The sequence below is a fragment of the Lonchura striata genome, chromosome 4 (assembly GCF_050655825.1).
Source record: "Lonchura striata isolate lonStrDom1 chromosome 4, ASM5065582v1, whole genome shotgun sequence".
NCBI lineage: Eukaryota > Metazoa > Chordata > Aves > Passeriformes > Estrildidae > Lonchura > Lonchura striata.
In genome coordinates this window covers 28,080,203-28,107,096 of record NC_140706.1, presented here as the reverse complement: position 1 = coordinate 28,107,096, position 26,894 = coordinate 28,080,203, and the positions used below count along the sequence as shown (strand labels likewise).

General features: G+C 35.4%; 1 protein-coding gene across 4 annotated transcripts in view; it reads left to right on the top strand.

Annotated features, from left to right (window-relative positions):
- The window catches only part of DLC1 (DLC1 Rho GTPase activating protein), a 246,183-nt gene that overhangs the window by 105,692 nt on the left and 113,597 nt on the right, over positions 1–26,894 (top strand). For all 4 annotated transcript variants that reach the window (XM_085577906.1, XM_021533541.4, XM_085577904.1 and 1 more), the window contains one exon: positions 14,111–14,144. In XM_085577906.1, the coding sequence (XP_085434032.1) occupies positions 14,111–14,144 (34 nt within the window). The remainder of the gene's footprint in view (positions 1–14,110; positions 14,145–26,894) is intronic.

Here is a 26,894-nt window from a genome sequence, read left to right as displayed (position 1 = left end):
GTATTTCAGGCTTGAATTTATGCATTTCTTTGATGTCTTCAAAAGAAATTCTTACACTTTGTAGAACTCAGTGCACATAGCAGGAGATAAATCAGCTTCCAAAGGTTCCCAATCCTTTGCATTTTGGGGAACGCCTTGAAATATCACTGATTCCAGTTTTCATAAAGTTTTATCTTTTCCTCAGGCTGCATGCAAAAATGCTCTTCTGTGTTGAGTGATATTTGGCATTATCTTCTCAGCCATTTTGTCCTGCATCTAAAAGGGGCATCCAGATTCCACTAAGAACTCAGACAAATTAGTTGCATCACATTCTAAAAACTCTAAGAGCCAAGCTGGTTATGAACTAGATACCTTAGTTAAAGATGTCAGTTTTAATGGCTTGGCAATTTTGAATTCTGTTAGTTCAAACCGCTTTCAACCCATTTCACAATCTCTTATTCCAGCTCATACTTCCAGCTTTTAAATGAGGCTGCTTTGGGAGACACTGTAGAAAATCTTATGGAAGTTAAGGTATATTATCTGTTCTCTTCTTGTCCATGTAGCCAGTGATTACATCTTGAAAGATAAATCAGGTTGGTCAAGGATGATTTTTTCTTAGTAAATTGTTGATTGCTCCCAGTTGCCTTCCTGCGACTCATGTCTGGTAATGGATTCCAAGGGCTGCTCCATAGTCTTTTCCTGGTCTAAGATCAGCTTACAAGCTTAGGGTCATTGCTTCTTTTCCTCCTTTGAATAAAGTCTTTCCCAGCCATCAGGAACACCCCAGAGCTATCATGGTTTTCCACTGATGTAAGTTTTCTTGCAACCATATCAGCCATTTCTTTCAGCATGCCTGAGTAGATTTCCTTTAGTCACACAGGTTAGATACTTTCAGTTTCTCTAAATAATCCCTAGCCTGTTGGGTCCTCATATCTGGATGTTCCTCTCTTTTCCAAATTGTGTTGAGATTGTGAGGTTAGGGAGTAGGATTTGACTATAAAAAGTGATCAGAGTGATGCAAATTCTGACTAGACTAGAAGCAAAAAAAAAATCGAGAAATAGGCACTAAAAAGGCAGATAGAAAAATCTTGATCTAATTTATCTGTGGGTTAGCTTATCACAGCTATCACTAAATTACTTAAAAAGCAAGCAAATATAAATAAAACTTTCATTTTTTACTGCTGTTTTGAGAGACACGGCAAGTTTTGCAACTTGTTGCATGCACAGCCCATTCCTTCCTGAACTGAGTTCAGGTCGCAAACTCTTAGTTTGAAGGTCTAAAGTACATGGGTGGCCAAGGGTATTGCATTCTCCCATTCTTTCCAATGAAAAACAGGCACTCATACAAGAATTGGTACAGTGTTCTTGTTTTGTTTGTTGGTGGGATGGTTTATTTTCACTAAGCCATGTTTCTGCTCACTTTGCTGCCAAGAAACAAGAAAGAAATCAGTTTTTTTTTAAAGAGATATCTCCTTCCTGCAGCCAGCCTGTAATTTAAATTTACATTTTACAAATTAAGGATTAAGATGGGTGGTTACAAAATTTTATATTTCTTTTACTCCTATAAATATTTCCACAAAATATTTTTATAGGAAATACAGCTATTTTGTCATAAATCTATTCCAGCAGTCAGCAGACTAACTGCTTTTTAAAAAGTACCTTTTCTTTTTGTGTGATGAAATGGGATTTGCAGCCTTTTAGAGTTTTTTGCACTATTGTAGTGGTCAGGATTTTTAAATGCTTGTGAAAAATTGTTTCTAGAAGAGTTGAGTGTGAACATAAGATTCAGTCAAAAGTGTATTGGCAGAAAATGCTTCATACTAGTAATAATCCCTCTTAACTAAAATACAGAATAATTCAAAGTCTCCTCAGGGAACTGGTATTGGTATGAAAGGCAAAAGTATACTTGGACTTTTGTCTGCTGTTACCCTCTGGAAAGTTTTGAAAACTTAGAAACTGTGAACTACATTTTTGTAATATGCCACACAAAGTTTGGGAAAGATGGAAAAATTCAGGAGGAAACTGTACTAGTAAGGCATGATCCTGGGGAAATACAGGAAGTGCTCAGCACTTACAGAATTGGACCCTCTTAGTACTCTCAGGATCTGCAGTGCATCTGCACGCCTGAGTGAGATTTTCATGGGAATAGCGTGGGAACGCAGACATTGATGAGATACTTCTTTGCTCAGAAACCAAAAATAAAATTCAGAACAAAATAAATAAAGCAATCCTGAAAAAAGAACAATTTTAGAACTTCTGGGAAAGACAGGAGTTTAAAACTGCTCTCTTCATAGTAAACGTAGCAATTAGTAAAAGTTTTGATAGCAATCCTGTGTTTTAAGAGTAGATTTTTATTAACTTTTAGGATTATCCATATATGCCTACACAGAACTGTGTCTTTAAAAAGGAAATAGACACAACACAGACAGGAAGATTATGAGCCAGGTTGCCCAGCCTGAGGCTTCACTTACTAGAGCTGTGTATTGTGCTCTGTATCAGTAACAATTTCTTTTTTCCCATGAATTAGAAATGTATCATGTATAGGAAACAAAAATGTTTGGAATTTATGTTAGATAAATTAATGGCAGTATTGAATAATCTCCAACTTTTAAGTATTTCATAAATAAAAATAATCCTTAGAAAATAAGGATTTTTCAGAAAAAGTATATCCTTCACAAGCTCTAGTTGGCAGTTCTTTAAATGCAATATTATTATACCTGTTAAATAAAAATTTCAGTATCATTTTTATACATCACAATGATATATGGAGCTGTGTCTACTCTAACTCTCACTGATTCTAAAAATCAAAATCTTATAAACAGTTGAACTAAAATATGGAACTTCCTACTGGAAAATGTTTTGATATCAGAATGCAAGCTACAGAAATACAAAGCATGCTGGATCATTCAGAAGACAAGAGCTCAGTAATTTTAAGAAAAAGGTGTATATAATAAAAAATAAGACTGACTTTTTTTATGTGTTAATCTTGCAATATACTACACTTTTATGCATGAAGCATAGAAAAGTCTATCATGACAATCAAACAGAATATTTTCAGAATTGTTTTTTAGGCACTTGAAAGCTCCCAAACGTTCCTTTTAATGTTAAAGCATTATTATTCACATTTTAAAGCTGAGATAAATTAGATGTTTGTAATATTTTTAAGTGGCAAAAAAGATTGTCAGACTACTATTAATGTGTTAGGGGCAGACCATGACTATAGGCAGTAGTCTTGCTCTAAGAAAAGGAATAACTACTCTGCCACCTTACCCATGCAGTAAGCTCATCCTAACTTTAACCTGCAGCACATATAGCCAATTATTAAGGTGTTGAATGGAACCCAGAATCCCCTGCAGTCAGCTGCAAAACTCCTCCTTCCTCCCAGGTTTTTTAAACTTGTCAGCAGCATGAGCAAAACATCCCAGATGTATTTCCCTTGGTTTCTGCATTTTTATGGCAGCAGAGATCCCAGCTAGGCAGATAGCACTTGTGAATTAAATGGAATTACTGCAGAGACAGAAGACATGTAATGTATGTGTTGTCTGTGCTGGTGTCTTTCCATGTAGGTGTGTACCAGGAGAGGTTAGTTCGGGCATTACTCAGTTAAACAAGGTGTTAAAAGTCCCTGAAGATGTGTAACAGGAGTCGATCACATCACAGACCTAGAGTAGTGATCTTACAGTAGTACTTCCAGCTGAGGAAATTATATGGCTGACAAAACATATATTTCTCTGATTTATTAACTGTACCAGAAGAACCAGGTACTAGGGGCTTTGAGCAGAGGAAATTTGATACTCAGTTTTACCAGAGTTTTGATGTTAAAATAGAAATGGCTATAATTGGATTTTTTTTCTCAAATAAAATAAAGATTAGGTTTTTAGCATAAAACAGCTGTGGTGATGAATCCTTTGTTTTCCAAAGAGGATTTCAAGAGCTTGTGGTATTTTTTAGCAATTTCATTTTTATATATGGATTTTAAAAACTACTTTGCATCCTTTCCACAGCCCCATTTTGAAGGCAAAGCTCCCATTTCTTTTTCTGAAAAAGAAAGTTCTCATGTTTACTTGTCACATGATTTTGTTTCCTTTTTTCTGTGTTTGGGTTGTTTTTATACAAGCAATATCTTTTCTTTTATTTTGGAACTTAACTATATTGAAAGAAACAGAAATTCTTGAATGAACTAAAATGCCAATTCTCTACTTTTCACACAAAAAAATCTGGTTTTGATTTACTGACTCTCCCCTCAAACTTTGAAAAATATTTAAAGGTTAACAGACTAGGCATGCAAAGAGCAAAAGAACTAATTTCATTTCATCTCTTTTTCTCTTGAATGACCTAGAAATAGGTCTTAGTAAGGTCACAGTATTGGTGTTTGGCTACTTTTTAAGCTCATGCTTGTTACATTTGTATGTTGAAGCATGAACAAGCTGAGATTCCAAGAATATGGACAAATAAGCAAATGAGGTCCAAGTAGCATATTTCAATTTTTATTCCCCTCCTATTTACCTCTACCTCCTGCCCAAAATAAAGCCATTGTCATCTTGTGTGCTTCTAGTGCTTGTCATTTTTCTCCTCAGTGGAAAATAAAATAACATGGTTTATGTTAATCTTTGTTTCTCTATCTTTTAGTAAACCAAAAAGAAATATTCTAATTATCACATTTATCAGGGCTGGTGATAACTTAATGAAACACTTAGTCTGACACTTATTCTGTTATGCTCAGCCCTGCTACCTTGCAAAGTTAGATGTATTTTTTCCTTCAATCAAACACCCCCATGATGCTCCCAAACCCATCACTGTTTCTGTCAGGCCCCTCCTCTTCTCTCATCCCATGATTAGCATCACATTTTTGTGACTGTGCAGCTTTCTGAGCAAAGAACTGTGAGGCTCTGCAGAAAGTAAGGGTTTCATCATCATAGAAGAAATATAACTTTTGTAGTAATTTATTCTTTTATGCCTGTAATAAAGCTCAAGATCAAGAGCCTCCTGAAGGATCTACTTTAGATCCTTTCCCAGCTGGCCTAACAAAAGTAATATCACAGTGACTGAATACCCATGAGACTGTAAGCATCAAGATTCATTCCAAAATATACATACCATGTTTTAAAAACTAACTTATTGGTATTTGCTTTTTTTATTTATTTAGTTAGAGAAGTCCAAACAGTTGTAATAGCCTGCTGTAGCTAAAAATGGGAAGAGGCTCTGCAGCTGGGATTATCTGCAGAGATTCAAGAGCACAAACTCACACATGATCAGTGTTAGTAAATCTCAATAGTTGTTGCTCTCTCAGTAGGTGTCAGCTGCTGCAATGCTCTACAACTGATTTTCCTTTGCAGAACATAAAGCTGAACACAGTGAGGTCTCTTTGACCAGCATAAATACCAATCCTTCATACATAATGTTCCAGAAACTATTGCAGAGTTATGGCTGCTAACCTCAGTGATATCTGAATCCAGGAGAAAAACATTAGTGGAATACAAAAATGTAGATAGCAATCAACCACTGAATTTGGGCTGAGTGTCAGAAATATTATTAGAATCAGATTGCTCACTTACATAGCTGATGATTTCTACAGCTAAGCTTTTTTCAATTAGCTCAGGAAGATGCAGCATCAGAGTTATAGATCCTGGCACTGCAGCCACTAGGTGAGCTTCCTCATTTTCATAACTGCATCCTTCAAAATTAGTAAGAGTGACTTGCAGCATGAAGGGCAGAGAACTCATTGGTTTTCTTTGAGGAGGCTAAGAAAAACAGAAATTGTAGGATTTTTTTTTTTTGTTTAAATTCCATTTTATTCTGTAAGTAGGTGCTCACAGTTGATTTGTAACTTGGACTCATCATGTAACAGATTTTAGCTTATGTCATCACATGACACTATGAATTTTTTATTTACATGAAACATGTTCCAAGGTTGTAAGTATTAGATATAAAGGGACGAGTGAAAACTGAAATCACGTAGGATTCCTGTCAGGCACATAGAAGCATTCCTCAGACTCCAGGGCTTTAAGACAAAATCACATTTGTAGACATTACATGATGTTGAAGCTAATGTGAAACATGAGACTCTAACTATATTTTACTGTTGTCTTATAGAGCTGCATGCCTTCTGGTTCAGTTTTGCCAGTGTGGCAGGGTTTATTGATATGTTTGTTATTGTAAAAGGTTTTATAAGATAAATATTAGCCAAAAAGTTACTTGTGAGCTTGGGAAAAAGCTCTCTGTGTAAATGAATCTTAATAGAACAGCTGGTGATTGATGAAAAGCATGAGCACTCTTGGGGCTGCTCCAGTTCGAAGCATAGTGTGTCACATCTCAGCTTTGGTGTTAACATTCAAGTTATGGGTTTTTTTAGGGAAGAGATACATATGTCTGGGGGAATGGAAGGAAGTGAAGATTTTTGTTATTACCAAAAGCTATATAAATGTTCCTTAACATTGAATTAAAATTTAACTGACCCCATTTTCAGGTATTGTATGTCCATCCCATAAAGTAGAGGGCAGTTTACGGGGAAGTCAAATTCCTTGTTTCATGAACTCCTGTGAAGCTAAGCCTTTACTTTTATTTTGAGTCCTTATATATAGAGAAGTTGAGGTCTAGCAATTGCTAATTTGAAAAAAAATGTTTCTTGCAAAATGTATGACAGTAACTCTTGGGGTATTCAGGAATCCCCAGATGCTGCTGTGACGCCCTATAAAGAAAGAAATTAATTCTTTATTATGGTCAAACTCTACTTAATGGCCTGGACAAGCTGCAGACAGGCTTTTGTCTTATCTGTCATATGAACCAGCTTCATGTAGTCCTGGCAGATTTCAGAGCACTGGGAGCTTACCCTGCTCTCTGGGAAGTCTATGATAACACCAGGCAGAGCACAGGGCAGTAATTCTGCATCTTTGTTCTGTGCTTCCATTCCAACAAGTCACACTCTGCCAGCAGAATGACAAAGACAGAAGAAATGATCAGACCACCCCAAAAGAAGGCTCTTGGCAGTTGCTCATGGGAGGAGAAGTGCCAACCATCCAGCACTAACTAGAAGAGATCTCTGCATGACCTGAGTGGCATAAAGAGGCTCAAGCAAACAGAAACATCTAGTCAGAAAACAAAATAAGTGTAGAGAGGCATGCAACAGACTGGAGAACAACACATGCAGGCAAGCATACAGCTTTGCACTTCCACTAGAATTAAACTCATAGTGTCGTCATAACCTTAGCCAGACACATCTGAATGTGACATTAATTTCTTTTTAAAAATGAGCTAATTGATGCAGCTTTATTGCTGGGTGGACTCTAATTGCTTTCCACTCTACTCTTCAGTAAAATTAAAGACCACAGACAAAGAACTTGCTAAATTCCTCTTCTAAAGATATTCTGTCCTGAAAGTTGTTGGTTTTATTTTTTCTTTCCTCCTCCAGATGGAAAAAAAAAAAACTTAGTTTCAAAAACTCCCAGTTTAATAAAATATTTTGTAAATAAGTCTGAATGATAAACTAATCATTATTGGATTTTTTCCTATATTTTTTCTAATATTTATGTGCAGTGAAAATACTAAAATATTATGGCACAATAAATGAATTAGAATTTTTGAAAGGGTTTTCTACGTGCTTACTCCCTTAATCTGGTTTATTAGCATGAAAGGCTTTGGTTTCAAAAAATCAGAATTTACCAGTAGAGATATTTATTTTGGTGTAATGCGGATATATTAATGAGGAAAATTCTGCTTATGAATTGCAGTATTTCCCAATTCCAAACCATCTGAGTGATCAAAGATTTTTTCTTTTGTAAAACAGCCCAGTTAATTTTTAATTACTACTTATCCAAATTAAGAAAATTGGCACATACGTTCTAAATAAAATAAAATTAAAAGTCTATTTAAGGACTACAGATTATACAGAACATATTGCTGCTTAGTGATAAACAGAATAACGCTTAAAATTTGTTTTCTATCTAGACATTTTTTACCTCAGTTTTCAGGTACAAACCACTTCTTGTTTACTGAAATAGAGTTGGTTCATGATCTTCCTCAGTAATTGTACATTCTGTTGATATTACCTCTTTTCTTTCATGTTAGAAGCTCAGTACAACACCCATATTTAGAGAATTTTAGATTTTTGTTTTGACCAGTTGAGTAGAAAGAGAAAACAGAGATATATTTCAACCTACATGGTTGTTTCTGGTCTTAAAATGAAAGATCATCTCTAAAACATGAATATAACTTTTTCTGTGTTTGCAGTCTTTATAGGGTGATCTCTTTTCTGCTTCTATTGCAGTATTAAGCTTCTAATTCTATAGATTAGGAAATTGATTTGGTCTTGAAGCAAATAATTTCAGTGAAAACCACAGTTTTTACTGTCTCTGTCTTTCCTAACAGAAGCATCTACTAAGCTGAGAATTTAGACTATGTTTTTAATTGCAGGAATAAGAAGTGAATAGCATAAAAGTGATTCTAAAAATAGGGTAAAGCATTTATAATATCTTGAGGTCAGCAATTGATGCCACCTGTGAAGGCTGCATTTTCTCTTTCTAGTCAAATCCCCATATGTCAATATTTGCCCTGGAGTTCTCCCTTCACCCTGGACAGTAAAAGATATTACCTGCTCATGCAAAATTATTGAGTAATGCTTACAAATCAAGATGTATTGAATCACTAGCAAGGAAATTCCCCAGCATTTAATTCAAATACCAGAAAAAAGCTGAATAGCTGACAGATTTTTACAACAAAAGGACTTCATAGAATATTCGTTGTCGATTGGATGGCAGTAATAATGCCGAATGCACTTTATCTCCTGTAATTTAAACAAAAAAAAAAAAAGTGGATTTCTTAACTTTTGAATAGAGATGTTGTGTGTTTTTTTTTAATATTGAAATATAGAGACATTCCAATGTGTTTATGAGATATTCCAACAATAAATAGAGATAATGGATAGTTATTTCAGAAATAGTGTGATACATGTTCCTCTGCAACAACTTGCCAGTTTATACAAATACTTGCCATCTAGTGCAGCCATTTGCAAACCATTCATTCATGATAGAGCTGTTTATGCTATGTGAGTGCAAAGAACGGAAATAAAAGCTAGTTTTATTTTATTCATAGTGGCTTTCTCTGCAGGTTTTGGAGTCAGTATACAAATAATCTAGCTTTGCCTACACTTTACAGAGAGCCAAGCCATGTTCAGGTCAGACTGGGTGTGCCTCAACTTTTTACAGTGGCAGTCTTGCAGCCCAGCATACCTTCACCATTGCCCCCAAGCATGATCTGTCTTCTTTGCAGGTGATGTATCTTGCTTTCACCACCAAGACACTGCACACATTTATTGATTATACCTCTTCTGTTCTGGAAAATTATGGCTCTAATTTTTTATCCAAAGTCAGAGATTAAATATGTGAATGCTGACCGTGTAATGGAGTGTGGGGAGGGATTCTAACTTGCCTGATTTCATAGCAAAGAACTCCTCATGGCAAAAATTAATTATTTCTCTATGAAATTGTGGATATTTTCATATTTAATACTCTTTCCTGCTAGAATATTCTTCAAAGCTCAGAAAAAAAAATATTTTGGCAAACAAAACCTTTATTTTGTGCAAAATTTTTAATTTATGCACTGATTTACCAGAGTTTTCACCATTTTTTTCTTGCTGGAAGACATCTTTTCCATGAAATGTTTAATAAAACTCACAAGAAGTTGCTATTTAACCCAGTATTACAATTTAATAATATCTATGCATTCAAGATAACAGCAATTTTAAAGAAAATTGCCCAAAATGTGTTCAAAATGTCCAGCACAGCTTCCCCAGGGGCAAATTCTGCCTGACCAATCTAGCTGACTTCTAGAATCTACTGATTCTACATCAGTGGACAAGGAGAGGGCTATTGATGTAGCTTCTGTAAAGCCTCTGATTTGTGTTTCCCCCAGCATCCTTCTCTCTACATTTCAGATAGATGGATTTGATGGTTGTAGTGTTTGGTGGGTGAGGAATTTGTTGGATGGTTGCATCTATAGGGCAGTGGTCAATGTCCCAGATGTCCCAGTGGACATTAGTGATAAGTGGTTTCCCTCAGGGGTTTGTACCGGGACTAGCATGGTTTAATATCTTCATCAACAGAGCAGACAGTAGAATTGGGTGCACCCTCAGCAAGGTTGCAGATGACATAAAGCCAAGTGGTGTTGTTTACACACCTGAGGGATGGGATCCCATCCAGAGGGACAGCTTGATGACAGGGTCCCTAGGAAACTCATGAGGTTCAAAAGGCCAAGTGCATGGTCCTGCACTTGGGGCAAGCCCCACTAAGGAATGCAGGCTGGGGAATGGGCAGATCAAAAGCAGCCCTGCCAAGGACTTGGGGGTGTGTTGTTGGAGGAGATGTTGGACATGACCAAGCCATGTGCACTCACAGCCCATAAAGCCAAACGTTTCCTGGGCTGCATCCAAAGCAGCTTGGGCAGTAGGGTGAAGAAGAGCATTCTTCCCTTCTGTTCTGTGAGACCCCACCTGGAACACTCTGTCCAGCCCTGTGGTCCTCAACATAGGCATGGGCATGATGGAGCCCAGACTAGGGCCATTATGATGGTGAGATGGCTGGAGTACCTTTTCTGTGAGGAAAGGTTGAAGAAAGGCTGGGATTGCTCAGGCTTATAAGAAAGATGAGGGCGCAATTTTTGTATTGAAAAGAGGGCTGATTTAAGTTAGATATAAAGAAGAATTTTTTTAGAATGAGAATGCTGAAATACTGCACAGGTTACCCAGAGAGGTGGTAGATGCCCCATCCCTGGAAACATTCAAGGTCAGTTTGGACTCTGCTCTGAGCAACCTGATCTAATTCAAGATGTCCCAGCTCATTGCAAAGGGGTAACCTCTAAATGTCCCTGCTAGCCCAAACTATTTGATAATTCTATAGCACTTGACATACACTTTACACACACACAATTTGTCACATTTGCACACAATATATATTTTTAGTGACACAGTTGCAACACAGCAGGACACACACAGAAATTTCACATAATATTTAAAGTAAGATTTTCATAATTTAAAAATCACATCCTCTAATTTGGAAGAAAAAGCTGAATATATTTCAGCAGTGGTCTAGTTTTTTCCTTTATTTCTTTCCCTTTTTGTTTCCCTTTCTTTCTTGGTGCTGTTAAGAGCACATACTATTAGGAACGGAGAAAGGAACCTGACTTCGGCAGATGTTTGTTGAAATCTTTGAAGAGTATGTGTCTGCTTTTTTTCTAAAATACACATGATCTGATCATAGAGAAATTGTTAGGCCAGTTCTTCAGTTCTGTGAGGAGAGTGAGAAATAATGTAAAGTTACAGTGAACCCATCTGGTCAAGCAGGAAAATCCGGTTTAATTGCTCTATTGCCAGAAATGTTAAATCACTTCCTGGGAATGCAATTCATTTGGAACATATGGAACTCATTGGAAGGTCTCCAGTGAATTCAAAACTGTACTGAAGATGAGAGCATTTCTCATAAGTAACAATCATGTTTTCCCACTGGGCAGCATGTAAGCAGCATGTGTAGCTGTATTAACAAAAAACTAAACAATAGGAGGACTGTCTGAGATCTTGTTCAACAAGATTTACTTGTGGTTTACTTTACTTTGAATTTTCAAGAGATGCTATGTCCATTTAGTCTTCTTTCCTTCAGCATTTGAGCAGCAAAAGAATGTTCTGATGAAACTTTTAGCTCATTTCACATCTTAATTCAGAAGCACTGCATTCTAGAAAACAGGTACTTGAAAGCAATCTACCTCATTCTTCCTTTCAATTTTCTGGAACTTAAATTGCTTCTTCATCCTACTAAACAGAAGTAGAAATTTTGTGACTTCCACATCTGCCCTGAGGCTTGACAATTTTATGTATTTCCTGCAATTAAACCCTAGCAACCTCTAAGACTGCCATTTAACAAATTCACTAAAATGTATATTTCATTGTACACCAACATTTATTAATGATCATCAATTTTAAATACTGTATATTTCCAGGAAATAAATTTATATGACCAATGGAATTATTAACAATATCTAAATCTGATATGCCAATATAAACAAAAATCTACATGTTGATGTGAATGATGATGACAGCATTTTAGGAACAGTTCATTTAGGCTAAAGGCACTGCCAGTGACTCACAGTGCAATTATAATAATGATCAATGTCTGTTCAAGTCTATCATAAAGCCAGAAGAAAATTATCTTCTCTATTTGTGATTATCATATCCCCATGGAATCCTGTAACTTCTTCCCTTGAGATGTTCCTCTTGGCTTTGCATTTAGACCTTCCAGAGGCTGTCCCTATCAAATTGTTATCTCGTTTCCATGACACAGCTTATGACTTCCGTGCAGACACTCTTGGTTGCCACATCTTCACTCTTCCACTCTTGGTTGTCACCTCAGTGTTCTCTAAGCTTTTCTTAGAGAAAGCCGTCATACCTTTTCTAGCTAACAAAACTCAACATTAGTGTGATGTTAACCTGTTCCCATCTTTCCTTCTTTTTGCCTGACCCTCCCATTTGATTCACACTAATGTTTTCTCTTTCTTTCTTGTGCCATTAAGAGTTTTGGGGGTTTTTTTTTTCCTGCTTGTTTGCTTCTTTCTCACCTTCTCCTCTTTACAAAGTTCTGTCTTTACAAATTTCCTTCTTGGACTAATGTGAATAGTGACTCTGAGATTTTCTTTCTTATTTTCTTACTTATCTTAGCCAGTGCAACCACTTAAGTGTGGGAAAGATGAGAAAAAACGCATGCTTATTTTCAAAATTATATCAACTTTTTATAAAAATTCATATATTATACACTTTTTCTTTCTTTGAAACTAAGACCTTGATTCACTCTGTGATTTATCTTTGGCATGTTAATTTTCCTCAGTCTGTGTTTCTTCAGACTTTGTTGCATTACTCGTCCTTCTTCTGAACAAATATATGTTTGTAATAATGCAAGGAAAATGCTTTTCCAGCAAGAAGCTATTTTTGGTTTGAATAATATTAGTCTAGTTGTGTAATATTTTTGGATGTCAAAATCAACCAATGCACATTTAGCCAGACAGAGTACAGGTGAAACAGAAAGAATCACAAAAGGCATATATTAATGTTAATCATCTAAGACATGTTCTATTATAAATTTTGTTGAAATTTGATCCAGAAGGTTCTATAAGCAATATTGTATATAACAAGACAAATCAAATGAAATTAAAATTTCAAAGTCTGTTTTGAGAAATTCTATAGCAAGTCTGAAGCTGGTTGGTTTATTTCTGTCCATCTCTTCCCTTGTCCTTTTTCTTTGAATCTAGAGCATGAAAATCTGAATAAAGATTAGGCTAACATAAGTGAAAAGGAGGTGAAATTGATACCTTAACTCATGAGGCAGTTCTGCATACATTGCGTACCAAATTCAATTTCTCATCCAGCCTTTCTTACCTGTGTCCTACATGCACATTTTAAAATTCTTTCTATATGTTTGACATATAAATTTCACTTTACTTTCATTAAATCTATAACCTAATTTCTTAGAAAAATGCACTCAGAAAGTTCTTCAATATTAATCTGAAAGAAAAGCATAATACAAAACCACATTTGCATCCATTACAAAAAAAGAAGTCTCATCCAATTTTCCAAGTCCAGAAACAATGATAGCTGATACAAAAACAATTCTATTACTTGTATTTGAAAATTTACACAGAAAGTAGGAAACTAGTATATTATAGAATAGCACATATTTGAGCCTACAGAAGAAAGATTTGGCATTTCTATCTAATCTTGAGCCACATGTATTTTGTCTTCCTCCCTCAAAATTATTAAGTAATTTCCCAGTGGAATTTTGTGATCATGTGTTCTTAGGATGATTATTTCAAAATGTAATCATAGGAATATCTCATTAACTCCATCTCCTCCCTTCTCTCCTAGTTCTTTCTAGTGGTAATTACTTTCACAATAGTTTATCAGACACTCCAATGGGAACTGTATGTTTCTCTGCAGAGTGCTTAACACGGTGAGACAGTTTTGACATGCAGTTTTTTCCCAATCTTCTAGACACTCACAAAATTTACCTCAAGATTTCATAATATTTCCCTAATATTATGGGTATCCTCTAAATATTCCCTATTATTTTTTAATAGTGGTATTTTTTTTTTCTTTCAGGCTATGCCAGTTATATCAGAGAAGGAGAAGGCGGGTGAGTAAATATTTACTCATTTTCTCATTTCCTTGCTGTATTTGTTTTTGGAATACCCTGTTACTAAACTAAGTGATAAAAGACAGGCTTCAACTGTGGGCTTTCAAATGTATAGGATTACAGATCTGTCCAATGTCTACATAAAGGCTATCTATTTTTTCCTGAATAGGGTAATTTCTCTTTCTAAAAAGCAGTCCAGCTTTCTGTGTCATATTAATAAGGATGTTTGAAACTGTCCTACAAAGTTGAATTGCAGCTGCTCCGTACATGTCACTATTCCTGTAGTTGCTAACTTGTTATTTGGTGCTAAAATGTAGGATGATTTATTAGATGTCTCAATTAACAAACATGGATGCAAATGGGTTTTCTCAAGTCAGTTGAATTTGACTTTTGACTTGGTATAAGTTTTTCTGTCTCTATAATGCAAGAAATTTCATTACCTGGAGTATTTCTCTGGAGATAGTAACATTTGTTTCAGCTAAGTACTTCTAGAATATTGAAAATTTGTTTTTCTGTTCTTTTCTGTTATATATGTCCTCCGAACACTATATGTGCTTTGGTGTTGGTATGTGAATTCTGTTACTGATTGCCTGCTAGACACTGTCAAATTCCTGTGATAAACACTAGGGATCTCAGCACGATCTCTCTTCAGAATCCATGTTGGGTGGTTGTCTTTTATTTTATTTGATAATTTGATACTGTACTTTGAATATAGCTTGAAAAATACCTCAAAATATCCAAATTCCACCTGGCATTCAGATTTATATCTGATTTTTATTGGTGATGTTTTCATGCATTCGCTTGGTTCAGATTATTTCTTTTCTTTTGCTTATTAAGGAAGAGGAATAGGTTAAAAAAATGTTTGAGAGAAAGTCCACAGTATCAGTCAGTACTGTTAAAACTTTGGAGCTATCTACTCAGGATAGATAGCTCCAGGATAGATAGCTCCAGGATGTTGCTACTTTAGCTGTTGAAGTTCAGAAGTAATTCCCAAACTCTGACCCATATTTAATAAGATTTTTCTTTATAGATTCCATAGGCAGCATTATTTGATGTCTCTTTTCCTGAAGTTGTAAATTATGTCAAAACATGCAAACTGATTATAACTGGTCATACCATTTGTAGCTAATTTCAAATAAAACTCAAAGATCTATGCTTACTTTTTTGGTGTCAAAACTACCTATCATGTCAGTGTTGGTTATGATACAAAATGAATGTATTTTTGACATACACTTTATAACCTGTACATATGCATATGAGCCTCTCTCTTTTCCTTCTTTCTGGTCAGATTCCTGTGCTATGTTTTTCTGTGGACAATATTATATTTAATATTACAAATATTAAGTGTAACTTCATGCCACATGATGTCAGTTTGCTAACATTTCCATGCACATGAGCACAAGCTAAACTGAGAATGAATATGTGGTTGCCTTTTCATCAGTTTTGGCTTTCATTTGCTTCTACAGTTCAGGAGTTCCTGAGGTTATAATGGGTTATTTTGCAATATTAAGAATGCATGAGGGATATGATTATTAAGATCAGGCCTAATGTCTTGGTTCTTGGGGCTGGAAGTGTTATTTTAGTTAAGTTCAACTGGATCTTGATTCAGATAGTCAGATCCCATGCTTCTCAAAGTAACTTGGCAGTGCTTGACCATTTCTTCTTCCACTTCACCAGAATGATATTGCCTATAGTCATGAATGACAAAGACATACCTAAGGTACAAAAGCCTTCAAAATAATATAACATATTTTCTTGTTTGCTGTAAGAGAACAAAAGAAATACTGATTTTGATATTTATTTGGAAATAACAGCAATCTAAAGTTTTCTAATTTATATTATCACAAGCAAATTAAAATGTATCACAAAATATTACAGAACAAAAAGAGTTGTTTATTTTATTGCTGGCAAAGCTAATAATTTCATAGGTAAAGAGACTGAATGACCTTGTATTACAATTGGATAGAAATGCACTCAAGATTTCTAGTGAAACATCTTTTCTCATTTTGAGAATTTGAACTACTATTCTCTTGTAAGTCCCTCTTGTCTACTTACACTATTTGATTCCATTTGGGACTGGAATAATACAAGAGAGTAGAAAGGTTATTATTACAACGTTCCTGGTTTAGAAATTTTATATATACAGAAATAAAACCCTGTTTTAACAAGACTTTCTATTCTGTAGACTCCAGACACCTTGATATTTTCAAATGTTTTCCTATAGGCAACCAAATATTTAGATCCTTAAATGGACTAAGCACCTTAGAAATTCACACATTACTGATTATGTTTACAACATTTTTTAATCCTTGAAATTAAATATTTTTTTCAATTTTATGTATTTTCCAACAAGCAGTAAATTTTGTCATCAAACACAAACTCCATAAGATGGAGTACTTATCAGAAAAACCAAAACACTACCATACCATTTTTAGATTTGGAGCAAAGCCAAACATCTGAAAACATTGTTGCTTTTGTCAATTAATAGCTCAAGAGTTGCATAAAAAATTTTTTTTTAATAGTGGAAAGCACTGTAAAACATGCAATTGCAAAATGCCTTTGGGAAAAATCTATAAATGATCAGTATATTGAGCAGAATTTATGCCTAAACACGTACACGATTGCTTCTACTTGTGTGAATTAGGGCACTGCAAATGATGTACTGTGGCATCAGCTATTTCTGAGTAATGCATGTTTAAGAAGTCTCAATATTGTTGACATTTCTGGCAATGTTGAAAAAATAAATCTTTCAAAATAATATTTTGAGGTAAAGATCAAGCAGTATGCACAGTCAGAAAAAATGGTGGCTGAAGCCAAGAGATGACTCAGTACTAGTAATGTTGGCACCTACATTAAGGATGCAAGCCAATCCAGAAACCAGATTCAAAACACTATTTTTTCAGATTCATCTGTTTTTCTTTTGAGTAAATTACATATTTGCATGCCTTTACTTACCTTGCTCATTGTTGTGATTTATATTCTCCAATTCTGCCCAAAAACTGAAGAAATTTGAAGGATGGAGAATTTAGCACACCTGTCAATAATGGAAGTGTCTGTGTCAGGGTTTGTAGTGTTGACTCCATCTATAGTCTAAAAGTAATCAGCAGCTGAACCTTTGGTTCACATGGCTGTATATCAGCATCTGTTTTACTGAGGTAATTCACATATGAGACTTCATTAATGGTATTGATTAACCCTCCACTAACTGTAGACTCAAGACAGCTCCTGACATAGATACCAATATTCAGTACAATGAACCCACTGTAAGCTTCCTAATTCAGGGCTAACTTCGTTTCTGGAGCAGTGTTCCCAAAACAAAGGTGAAATGACTTTAAGCCAATATTAGAATTATTGCCTAAGTCTCTATGAGTACCTGCTTCATGCTTTCCCAATTTATCCTCAAATATTTGTAGGGAATAGTGAACTCTGTTTGTGGCTCAGAAACATTGCTACAACAGAACCAGTGGGAGAGACAGAGCAAATATCCACATCTGGTCACAGACTAGCACAGCTTATTTCTCTTGAGGTGATGGAACTATATGCTATCAATAAACAGGGCAGAAGGTTTAGTCTAGCCCTAATCAAATTTTAAGTAAATATTAACACCATTGGTCCATAATGTTCAGCATTATAATAAATAAGTGAGAATAGCAATTGAACAAGCTTTTGAGTTTTCATGACTCTATCAAAAATATCCCCTTGTGCCATAAAAATATACTGTGGGAAAAGTGCACAGTCTTTTTGGGTAAATCTCAGTATTCTCTCTAACTAGTAGGTTAGAGAGATCTACTTCAGCACAAATAAAAGTGTCAGACCATGATATGTAGAACAGATTTGATAGCCCATTTCTCATCTGTGTTTTGATAATCAGTAGTCAAACAGGAAGATAAAACATGAAGCACAGTAAAAAAGATCAGTGGATCTCTTGCTTGCATACAGCCTTGAAAGCTCCCCAGTGTCAATATTAAAATATGGGCCTAGCAGTGAACAACACTTTTTTTTTTTTTTTTCCTGCATCTATTCTAGATTTCTGGCAAAAACACTATTTAATGAAGTACAGTTCTATTCTCCTTTGGTGTCAATTTTCCTGGTTGTCTTTCGATTCAGAAGGAAGAAAAATACAGAGATGATTAAAGAGGCCTTAATGGCAGGGTTTTCCTCTCACAGGCTCTAATTGTCAGTGTCAGGCAGCAGAGGACCCTTGGTGCTCAGCCCCATGGTGAGATGAGCTGCAGAGCAGGAGGTGATGGAGTGATGACAAGGTGGGTCGGCTGTCTGTGAGAACTCACAGCAGGAGGACCTGGAAAATCCAGTATGACAGGTTCACTATCATGTAACAGGGCACATAAAAGACCAAATGCTTGGTTCATTAGGTAGAGGTCTTTTCATTCCATTTAATTTAACTGCAGCTTTAGTCAAAAGGGAAAAAACAATCTTCACTAGGTTTTACAAACATATTCTAGATCCAGAGAAAGCAATTTTTTCTATGAGCACTATTCATTGGATGCTTTTTTTTTCATAAAGTCATTAAGGGCTCATGCATATATAAACTGTTTTGAACCTAGAGCAAACATTACAAAATTCAATTTGGCTACAAGAGATCAATTTCCACATAAACTGGAGAGAAATACAAGGTAATTGGCACAGTTACTAGTTTTCTGGCTGCCTTAAAATAATTCTAGCCAGTATTGTGGAATAAACTAGGCAAATGAATTATTAATTGTTCCATTTAGCACGTGTTTTATCTGGTTTTAGTAGAACAATCTTACTAGAGTTTTTGTGAGACCTTAGTCTAGCTTCTAGCTAGGTAATCCTTTTTTTTTTTTTTTTTTGTCAATGTTGCAACAGTTATAAAAGTTGGTGTTTGTTTTCTAAATAACAATGTCAGGTGAGCACTCACTTCAATCTGTCATACTGAAAAACAGTTATAGAAGCTCTGCCAGAAAATGCATGGATGGCTACCAGACACTAAAAATTTTGATATATATATTTTTATTCCATTGCTATTCATTTTATTACTAGACAAAATTATGATGTCAATAGATACTGAAAGCTGACCTCTCATGCTAAGATTCTTAATCATTTTTGGTTGTTTAGTTTTCTTTATTTTTTTCTAAATGCAGTAAAGTAGCTGATGTCAGGATTTTTGGTATTTGGTTTTTAGTGGCTTATTAACCACACACTAGTGTAGTTGTTCTTCTGAATAAATTACTTCACTTTAAAAGTCATATATATTCACTGGCATGTGAACATAAACATACAAATTTTAAAACCTAGCACTGTGTGAAGCCAAAGGTGCTGTTGCAATTTTCTTTATGTTTTGGAGTAAATAGGAGGTCCTAGGACTGCAGCTTTTATATAGAAGTCCCCTTCAAGCCATGCTAAATGCACTAGAAGCAGGATGATGCCTAAAACTCCTCATGGCTGCCTCCAGTACATTACTTTTGCTAGTTTTAAAGAGTGAAGGTTGGGGCCAGGTAGTGTGAATGTGCTCTGAGGGGAGCCAGTAATAAGAAGGCTGTGCACCATTGGAGAAGGACACAAAAGTTCAAAGTACCAGCTTGGACTGAAAAACAGGCATTTTATGGAAGGCTAAAACTATTTCCATTAAAAAAAATTATAATGACTAAGTACCTCTGCAGTAACTGGGAACTAGCAGAACCTGTTGTGCATAAAATTCCTTAGTCAGCTTCTATTTTCTTTCCCCATGTACTTTGTGGAGAAAGTATGGGCCATTTAGTATGGACCTGCTTTTACATTTTTTGGAAAGGCTTCTTAAATCAAAATTTGCTGTTGTTATCTTCAAAGGAGTTTAATTTTTTCATATCTTTAATATAATCTCATTATTTACATCCTTAAATGCTTAGACAAAGAAGCTTAACTGAATTATTTCAGGCTAGTAACAAGGCTAGGCCATTATTTTTATATTGTGTTATACATACATATACTTTATTATACACTTCAGGGTATTTTTAGTCATAATATCTTTCTAGGCTCCTCGATGATTTTGTTAATTATGGAAACAATTCTAAATATTTATTTGATAAATATTCAAATGTCCTTTTTCATTTTAGAGGAGACAAGTTGTACCCAGGTGCCTTATATTCCTGTGGTGAGCAATCAGATCTTGATTCCTCTGCCAGTTTAATGTCTTTTCTTAAGTAATAAAATTATGTTATTCAAATCAAGATAGTTCCCTGATAGGAATAAAAATTTATATAGAACCAGCTGAGTGATTACTGCTCCCAGCCATCATGCTAAACCTTTCAATCCAACGTGTTTCTAAGGCAACATGTGCTTCCCTATTTAATGCAAGTTGTTCTTATCACAGAAATTATGTGATTATAAAAAAACCCAAGCATTAGCACTGAATTACTTTAAAGATATTTGATATTAATGATATTTAATCACAGATTGATATATTTTCAGAACATATAACAGACTTCATCGTTGATTAGTGAAATACAGTTAAACAAAGAATAACTCTCTTCAAGGAGTTATTCAAAGAATAACTCTCTTTAGGGGCTCTTACTCCAATTTTCTGTTTAAGCAGGCCAGCCCTGAGTGCAGACTAGATTGCTAAGTCTGTCCTGTCCAGTTTTGAACACTTCCAAGAGCAGAGCCTGTGCAACCTCTGTAGGCTGCGTGCTCCTCTGCTGCCTTGTCTCCACAGAGGAGACTTTCCTGATGTCCAGTCTGGTCCTTTCTGGTTTCAGTTTATGCCTCTTGTCTCCTCCTCTCCTCCTCTGGCATCCTCACATGCACAGTACGAGGAGTCTGGCTCCGTCTGCTTGTTGCCCTACTGTGAAGTCCTGGGAGCTGCTGGTGGGACCCCAGAATCCATCTCTGCAGGCTGAACAAGTTCTGCAGCCTCAGCTCACAGGCCAAGTGATCCAGACCCTGGCCCACTTGGTGGCTGTCCCGTGCACATCCTTTTATCAGTGTCTTCCTTGTGTTGGGAGGACCCTGAGGCTGGACTCACTGTTGCAGGTGTGGTCCCACAAGCACTGCACAGAGGGACAATCCCTCCCCTCCATCTACAGGCCATGCTTTTATTGATCCATCCCAGGCTGCTGCCAGCTCGTTTTACTGCCAGGGCACACTGCTGGCTCATGCACAGCTCACTGTCTGCCAACACCCCAGGGCCTTTTCCATAGAGCTGCTCTCCAGCCAGTTTTTATGATTTATTTACCCACCCTTACAGACTGTAAAATCCCAATTTACAAACAAAAATATTGTGGCAATTGTGCTCTTTGTTGTCAAAACAGAAAATAGAGCAGGGAACCATGAATTTGTTACTTTCAGCCAATTCAACTTTGTATTACACTATAAGTAATTATAATATGTTCAGATTTTAGAACACCACCAAACAGACTGTAAACTGGTACTCAGTATATTCTGGTTAGTGTCATAAAATTAATGTTAATCAAATGGCTTCTCAGTATAAATTTAGCTATCTGTTACACAATGACTTGGTAGCATTTATATTACCCAGACTACATTGTAATCTCTTTTTGAACTGCACATCAGAAACATTTTAAAAGAGGTAGTCCCTGACCAAAAATAGCTTTTAAATCAAACATGATCAAGTTGTTCTTTCTTCCCTTTTCTGGCTATAACAAGTGTAACAGAGAATGGTGATAACCAATTAATCAAGTTATTTCTAAGCTAATTTTCTTCAGACTGAGTTCATGGCAAAGACATGTGTTGATTCAATTGAAATATAAACTAGTTCACGTGGTCCTAATTGATACTGACATGCAGTCATGAGGTTATGGTTTCCAAAGTAATGATGTTACTGTTGATTTGGAAATCAGGTGATGGTCTTTCTTTTTCAATGTCCAGAAATAAAGGCAGCTTCTGCAAAGCTTAGGTGCCTACAGTCAAATTTTAGAATTAACTTTTGACTATATTTTAATAGTTATTTAGGTACCTGAAGATTAAAAACAAGCTCTCTGTGACACCTGCTAATTTTGCACCAATTCCCTGTCAACGTTACTTTTGGGAAGTAAAGTCTGTACATGGCACAAAATTATGATACCTGGTCATTTCTGAAAAATTTAAGATGCTCTTCTTTCCTTCTAGACAACATTCAAAACATCTGTAATATATTATGCTCCTGTGTTCATATTTAAAAATAGGACTTGAACTGCTGAATTGTTTCAGAGCTGTTGAAGATGAGCCAAAACAAAACTTGAAAAAATTTAAACCATGTTTAATAGGAAGAGCTTAGAGTACTTAAAATTAAGTGTTACAAGATAACTTCTTTTTGTGTCTGATAAAACAGAAGGGTAAGAAACCAAACCACTGGAACATGAGCTTGTTTTTTGTTCCTTATAAGTGTATAAGGTACTTACATGCTCACTTTACTAGAATAGGAAGTTGCTATTCAAAAATTCTTAGGGAAAAGAAAGAGGTCTTTGATTTCTGATGAGAAGACATGATTGGTTACCTGTGATTCTGTGTCATGATTATTTACATTTCCCTAAGAACATGCAGAAAACTCAGGTTTTCAGAGAGAAACACCCAAGAGCACACAGAAGTGTCTTCCTGATGCAGAAGCATCCTTCGTAGAACAATGATAGGTCTGGATGTAACTGCAGTGTCCCGGTGGCTCAGACTGGGGTTTATTTTATCCTTGATGTGCTCTGAATGTCTTCTGCTATAGCAACTCATGTTTGAGAGAATTGTGGTTTCTGTACATAGCGTGCTCAGCCTGAGCAGCTAGACATTTTATTATCTATAAACTGAAAGTTAGCAACTACACTGACAAAAAAGTGTTTTCATAATCCTGAAGATTTAAAATAGCTTGTGACATCTAGTCATCAAGTTTAACCATTTTCTCAAATCTTCTCTCCAAATACTCTTGTAAAATTAGATTGCTATTTCACATATCAGGAAATGCTGATTCTCTAACATGTAGTAGATGCTCATGGTCTTTAAAATGCACCAGTGTACAATTCTTATATGTAAAGTCAGTTACTTGCTTCATGCTTTATTACCTCTGTCAATCTACCTCTGTATTCATTTTGACTGTTAGTGGATTTCCCCGTCGTGATATTTTAGGAAAGAATCAGATAACTACTTGAAATGGTTGCTTAATTTATAAGTATTACAAATCTAGAAGTAACTGGAAAAAAAGTTTATCAATAGACAAAACTGCCAAATGGTCTCTAAACTATAAATCTGCAAGGAGTTATTCATGACCATTCAGACCATGAGTTATTCAGATGATCATTCTAGTCACATGAGTTTGGACAGGGTTTGGAAGTAGAGATTAGCTAAATTCCAGTCTAAAATTATTTCTCTGAAAGTTTCTCCATGTGAATATTCTCTTTAATTTAGATCGTTAGTTTAAATCCCAGTCTATTCTGGATTGAGTTGCATGTGCTGCTGAATATTGGCCTAAAAGAGGAAATATTTAGTAACCAATTTCAGAGTGCTAGCCAGGTATATCATATCTCAGTAGATGTCTGTGAGCAGAATTGAAAGGCAAAGAGGAAAGTAACCATGGATTTTAGCACATATCAAAATACAGGCTTGAAATTAGAGAAGAGCAGTTGAAATATCTGTTAAAAGGCAAGGAAAATAATTAAATAAACTATAACATCCTCTAGGCAGGTGTCTAATTTACAGTGTTATCATGGGATGTGTTTTCTTATTGCAAGGAAGAAAAAGAAAGACTGATACTTTAGTCAAGAATTCATCTATCAATTGGTTAACATAGAATAATGTTTATAGAGCAATCCATCAATACACCAGAAATATTCTTCTCATGTAGTTACCATGGGAGGCTCTCAAAACAGGGATGAAACTACAGGATGCTCAGAGAAGGCCAAGGCTTTGTTTAGGTGGTATAGCTCACACTAAGTCTGTGATTGGGATAACATTTTTTGTGTCAGCGTCTGCTCCACATTTGTAACCCATATACCTGGTCTGGTACAACTTTATCATGTGTATCAGGTTAATCAATTTTATCAGGTATAAGTTCATCATTAACAGTGAATTCCAGTCACAACTGGAAAATGAAAGCTATATAGTTTTCCTAAAATTTCTTCCCTCTTTTAAAAGATGTCAGACTAATGCTTTTTATACAGAATGCCCTTAGGACTTAAGTCTGGCCATGTGTTTTGATCCATGAATCCAGCCTAGCATTTGTAGGAAAATGTCTTTTAGCAGCCATTCAATGAGCTGTTGCAGGGTCAGACAATAACAATGGATGATGTAGAAGACACTGTTCCAGGCAAGCTAGTTAGAGGAGGATTCTCTTCTCCTAGCTTGGAAGTGGTACTGGCTTTTTCAGTCACAGATTTAATATCTGCCATTCTTTTCAACAGTTAGTTTTTGCACCTCATCTCTTTTTTTTTTTGTGTCCCAGTACCATACTGTACATGTTTATCACTCTGTGTTGATAAACATTTGACTTTTCTATGCAATTGCTCATCTCTTCCTGTAAAAGAATGAGAGGACATCAAATAGCGTTGGCAGATTCAAAACAAACAGGGGGAGGCAATCTAGAACTGAGCTTTGGAGCTCCTCACCTCATTAGACTGCAGATGCTAAAGTTATACATAGCTTTAGAAATAAACTAAACAAACTAGTAACAGAGAAATTAATTAGCATAGCCCTTTCTTCAATAAAATTAACAAAAGTTCTTCCCAATAACTTTTGCAGGACTTACCCAAATAGTAATTCTCTATATACCAAATCAAAACTTGCCTAGAATGCCAAATTAGTAATGCAATGCATTCTCTAAATATTGAGTTTGATTTTAATGGGTCAAAATTGGTAATTGTAGTAAAAGTATACTGAATATTCAGTCTTAACATATGCATTGAATATACTTTTATTGCATGGGTCTTTCTTTTTTTTTTTTTTTTTTTGCAAGAGGCATAGTTTTACCCCAGGAAACAGTATCAATTATCCATCATCAAATTAAGAATCCTATATAACTTATACAGCAACAGCAAAAGACATCTACATATTAGGAAACTTTCTATCAAAAGCTAAAGGGATCTTAAAACTTGCAGAATACCAACCAATGATCAGAATAAAGTGAATGCCATTCTTCAGCTTAGTAAATTGCAAAGAGAAAAATATGAGTGTATGTCATAAAAATAAAAACCCACAAATATAACTAAAGGACATACTAAAAACTGTAAATATATATATATATATATATATATATATATATATATATATATATATATATTGCAGTTGTAATCAAAACTTGGCATAATTTTGTCTTTAATGAGGAAATGAACATTGGAAAACTTACCAAGAAAGTTTCCAATCTAAGAAGTTGCTACATGTATTAACTTTTGCAACACATTTCAAAGGCATTTCCAGAGAGGCAATGTACGCCACATTAGCCAAACTAAGACAAATAAGAAACAGACGTCTTTTTATAAAGCAAATCTAGATAAAAATCTTCAGCAAAGTAATTGCATTTATTTATATTAAAATCCTGAGAGATAAGAAATGAGCCATGTTTTTTTTTTCCTCAAAATAACCATTATAGCTTAAGTAAGTTAAGCTAACTCTACTGATCCATAGAAAAAATTCCACATCTGGAAAATCTTTGCTTCATCTGTGTTGGGGTTTCATGCTTTTTGGTGCTTTGTTCACCAGTTCCCATTACTCTAACTTCAACCTCTCCCTCAGGAGCATTCCAATTCCAATGGAAGAGCATTCCAATTCACTTAAAGATATAGTGATAATTTCATTTCCTGAGGTATGCTATTTAAGCTTCCTTACCTGTTTCCCTAAACAAAGCAAAATAAATCCTCAAAAATAAAGCAACTTAAAAAAAAAAAAAAAAAAGAAAAGGACAATGTATCTTTGAAGCATGCTGGAGTATGGACAATTATTTTAATAGATTGAAATGAGATCAAAAATTGTAATTGTCAAAGATAACGAGAAGTACACTTTTTGTTATTGTAGCTGTTTTTAACAAATAGAAGTTTAGACACAATCCAGCACCAAATTCTCCTGTTTGCCATGGACCATTCACAAGCAGCACTGCTTAAAATCTGAATTAAGTATTGGCCAAATGCATGCAGTGCAGACAACCAGAAAATAATTGCTTCCTGTATTCCCTTCTGGCTACACAATTGCTTACTCTTTGCCTCTGTATTTAGAAATCCAGGAGATAGATTTAGAAATGTAATTATGACAGAAACAAAGTAGCACAACCAAAGTACTTCCAAAACTGGGAATTTTTTTTTTTTCTCTGTTAAAGGAGCTGTTAGAGGAGCTGTGGGCTGAGTTACAAATGATTTTTTTTTTCATATGTATTGTCAGAAGAAGGTATGGGCTAAATAAAAAATAACTGGAAGTGCACACATCCAGTCACTTAAAGGGCGCCTGTTTCAAGAACATAGTCACACAGCAGCATCTGAAAAAGTAAATTAAACAAGAAAAGGACTGAAGTACACACACAGAGTTGTCCTAGTTCTTTAGTTATTATTCTTTCTGCTTGAGTTTTAGCCCATGTCAATCAGTAATTTTCTAGAAAAGACCCATGAATACTTGGAAGATAAGATCCAGGTAGGAGATTCACACTTACTGTCATTGAGTGGTCTGGATCAAAAAGGTCAAAGAGATTAATTCATTCTGACATCCTTTGTCTACCACAGACTTCTTCAGGCTTAGTCCTTGCTTAGAGGATTCAAATAAAAATTTATGAGCAAATCTTCCTCTCAGTGGAAAGATCTTTAACCTCTTGTAATGCATGGAAAATACACCTCA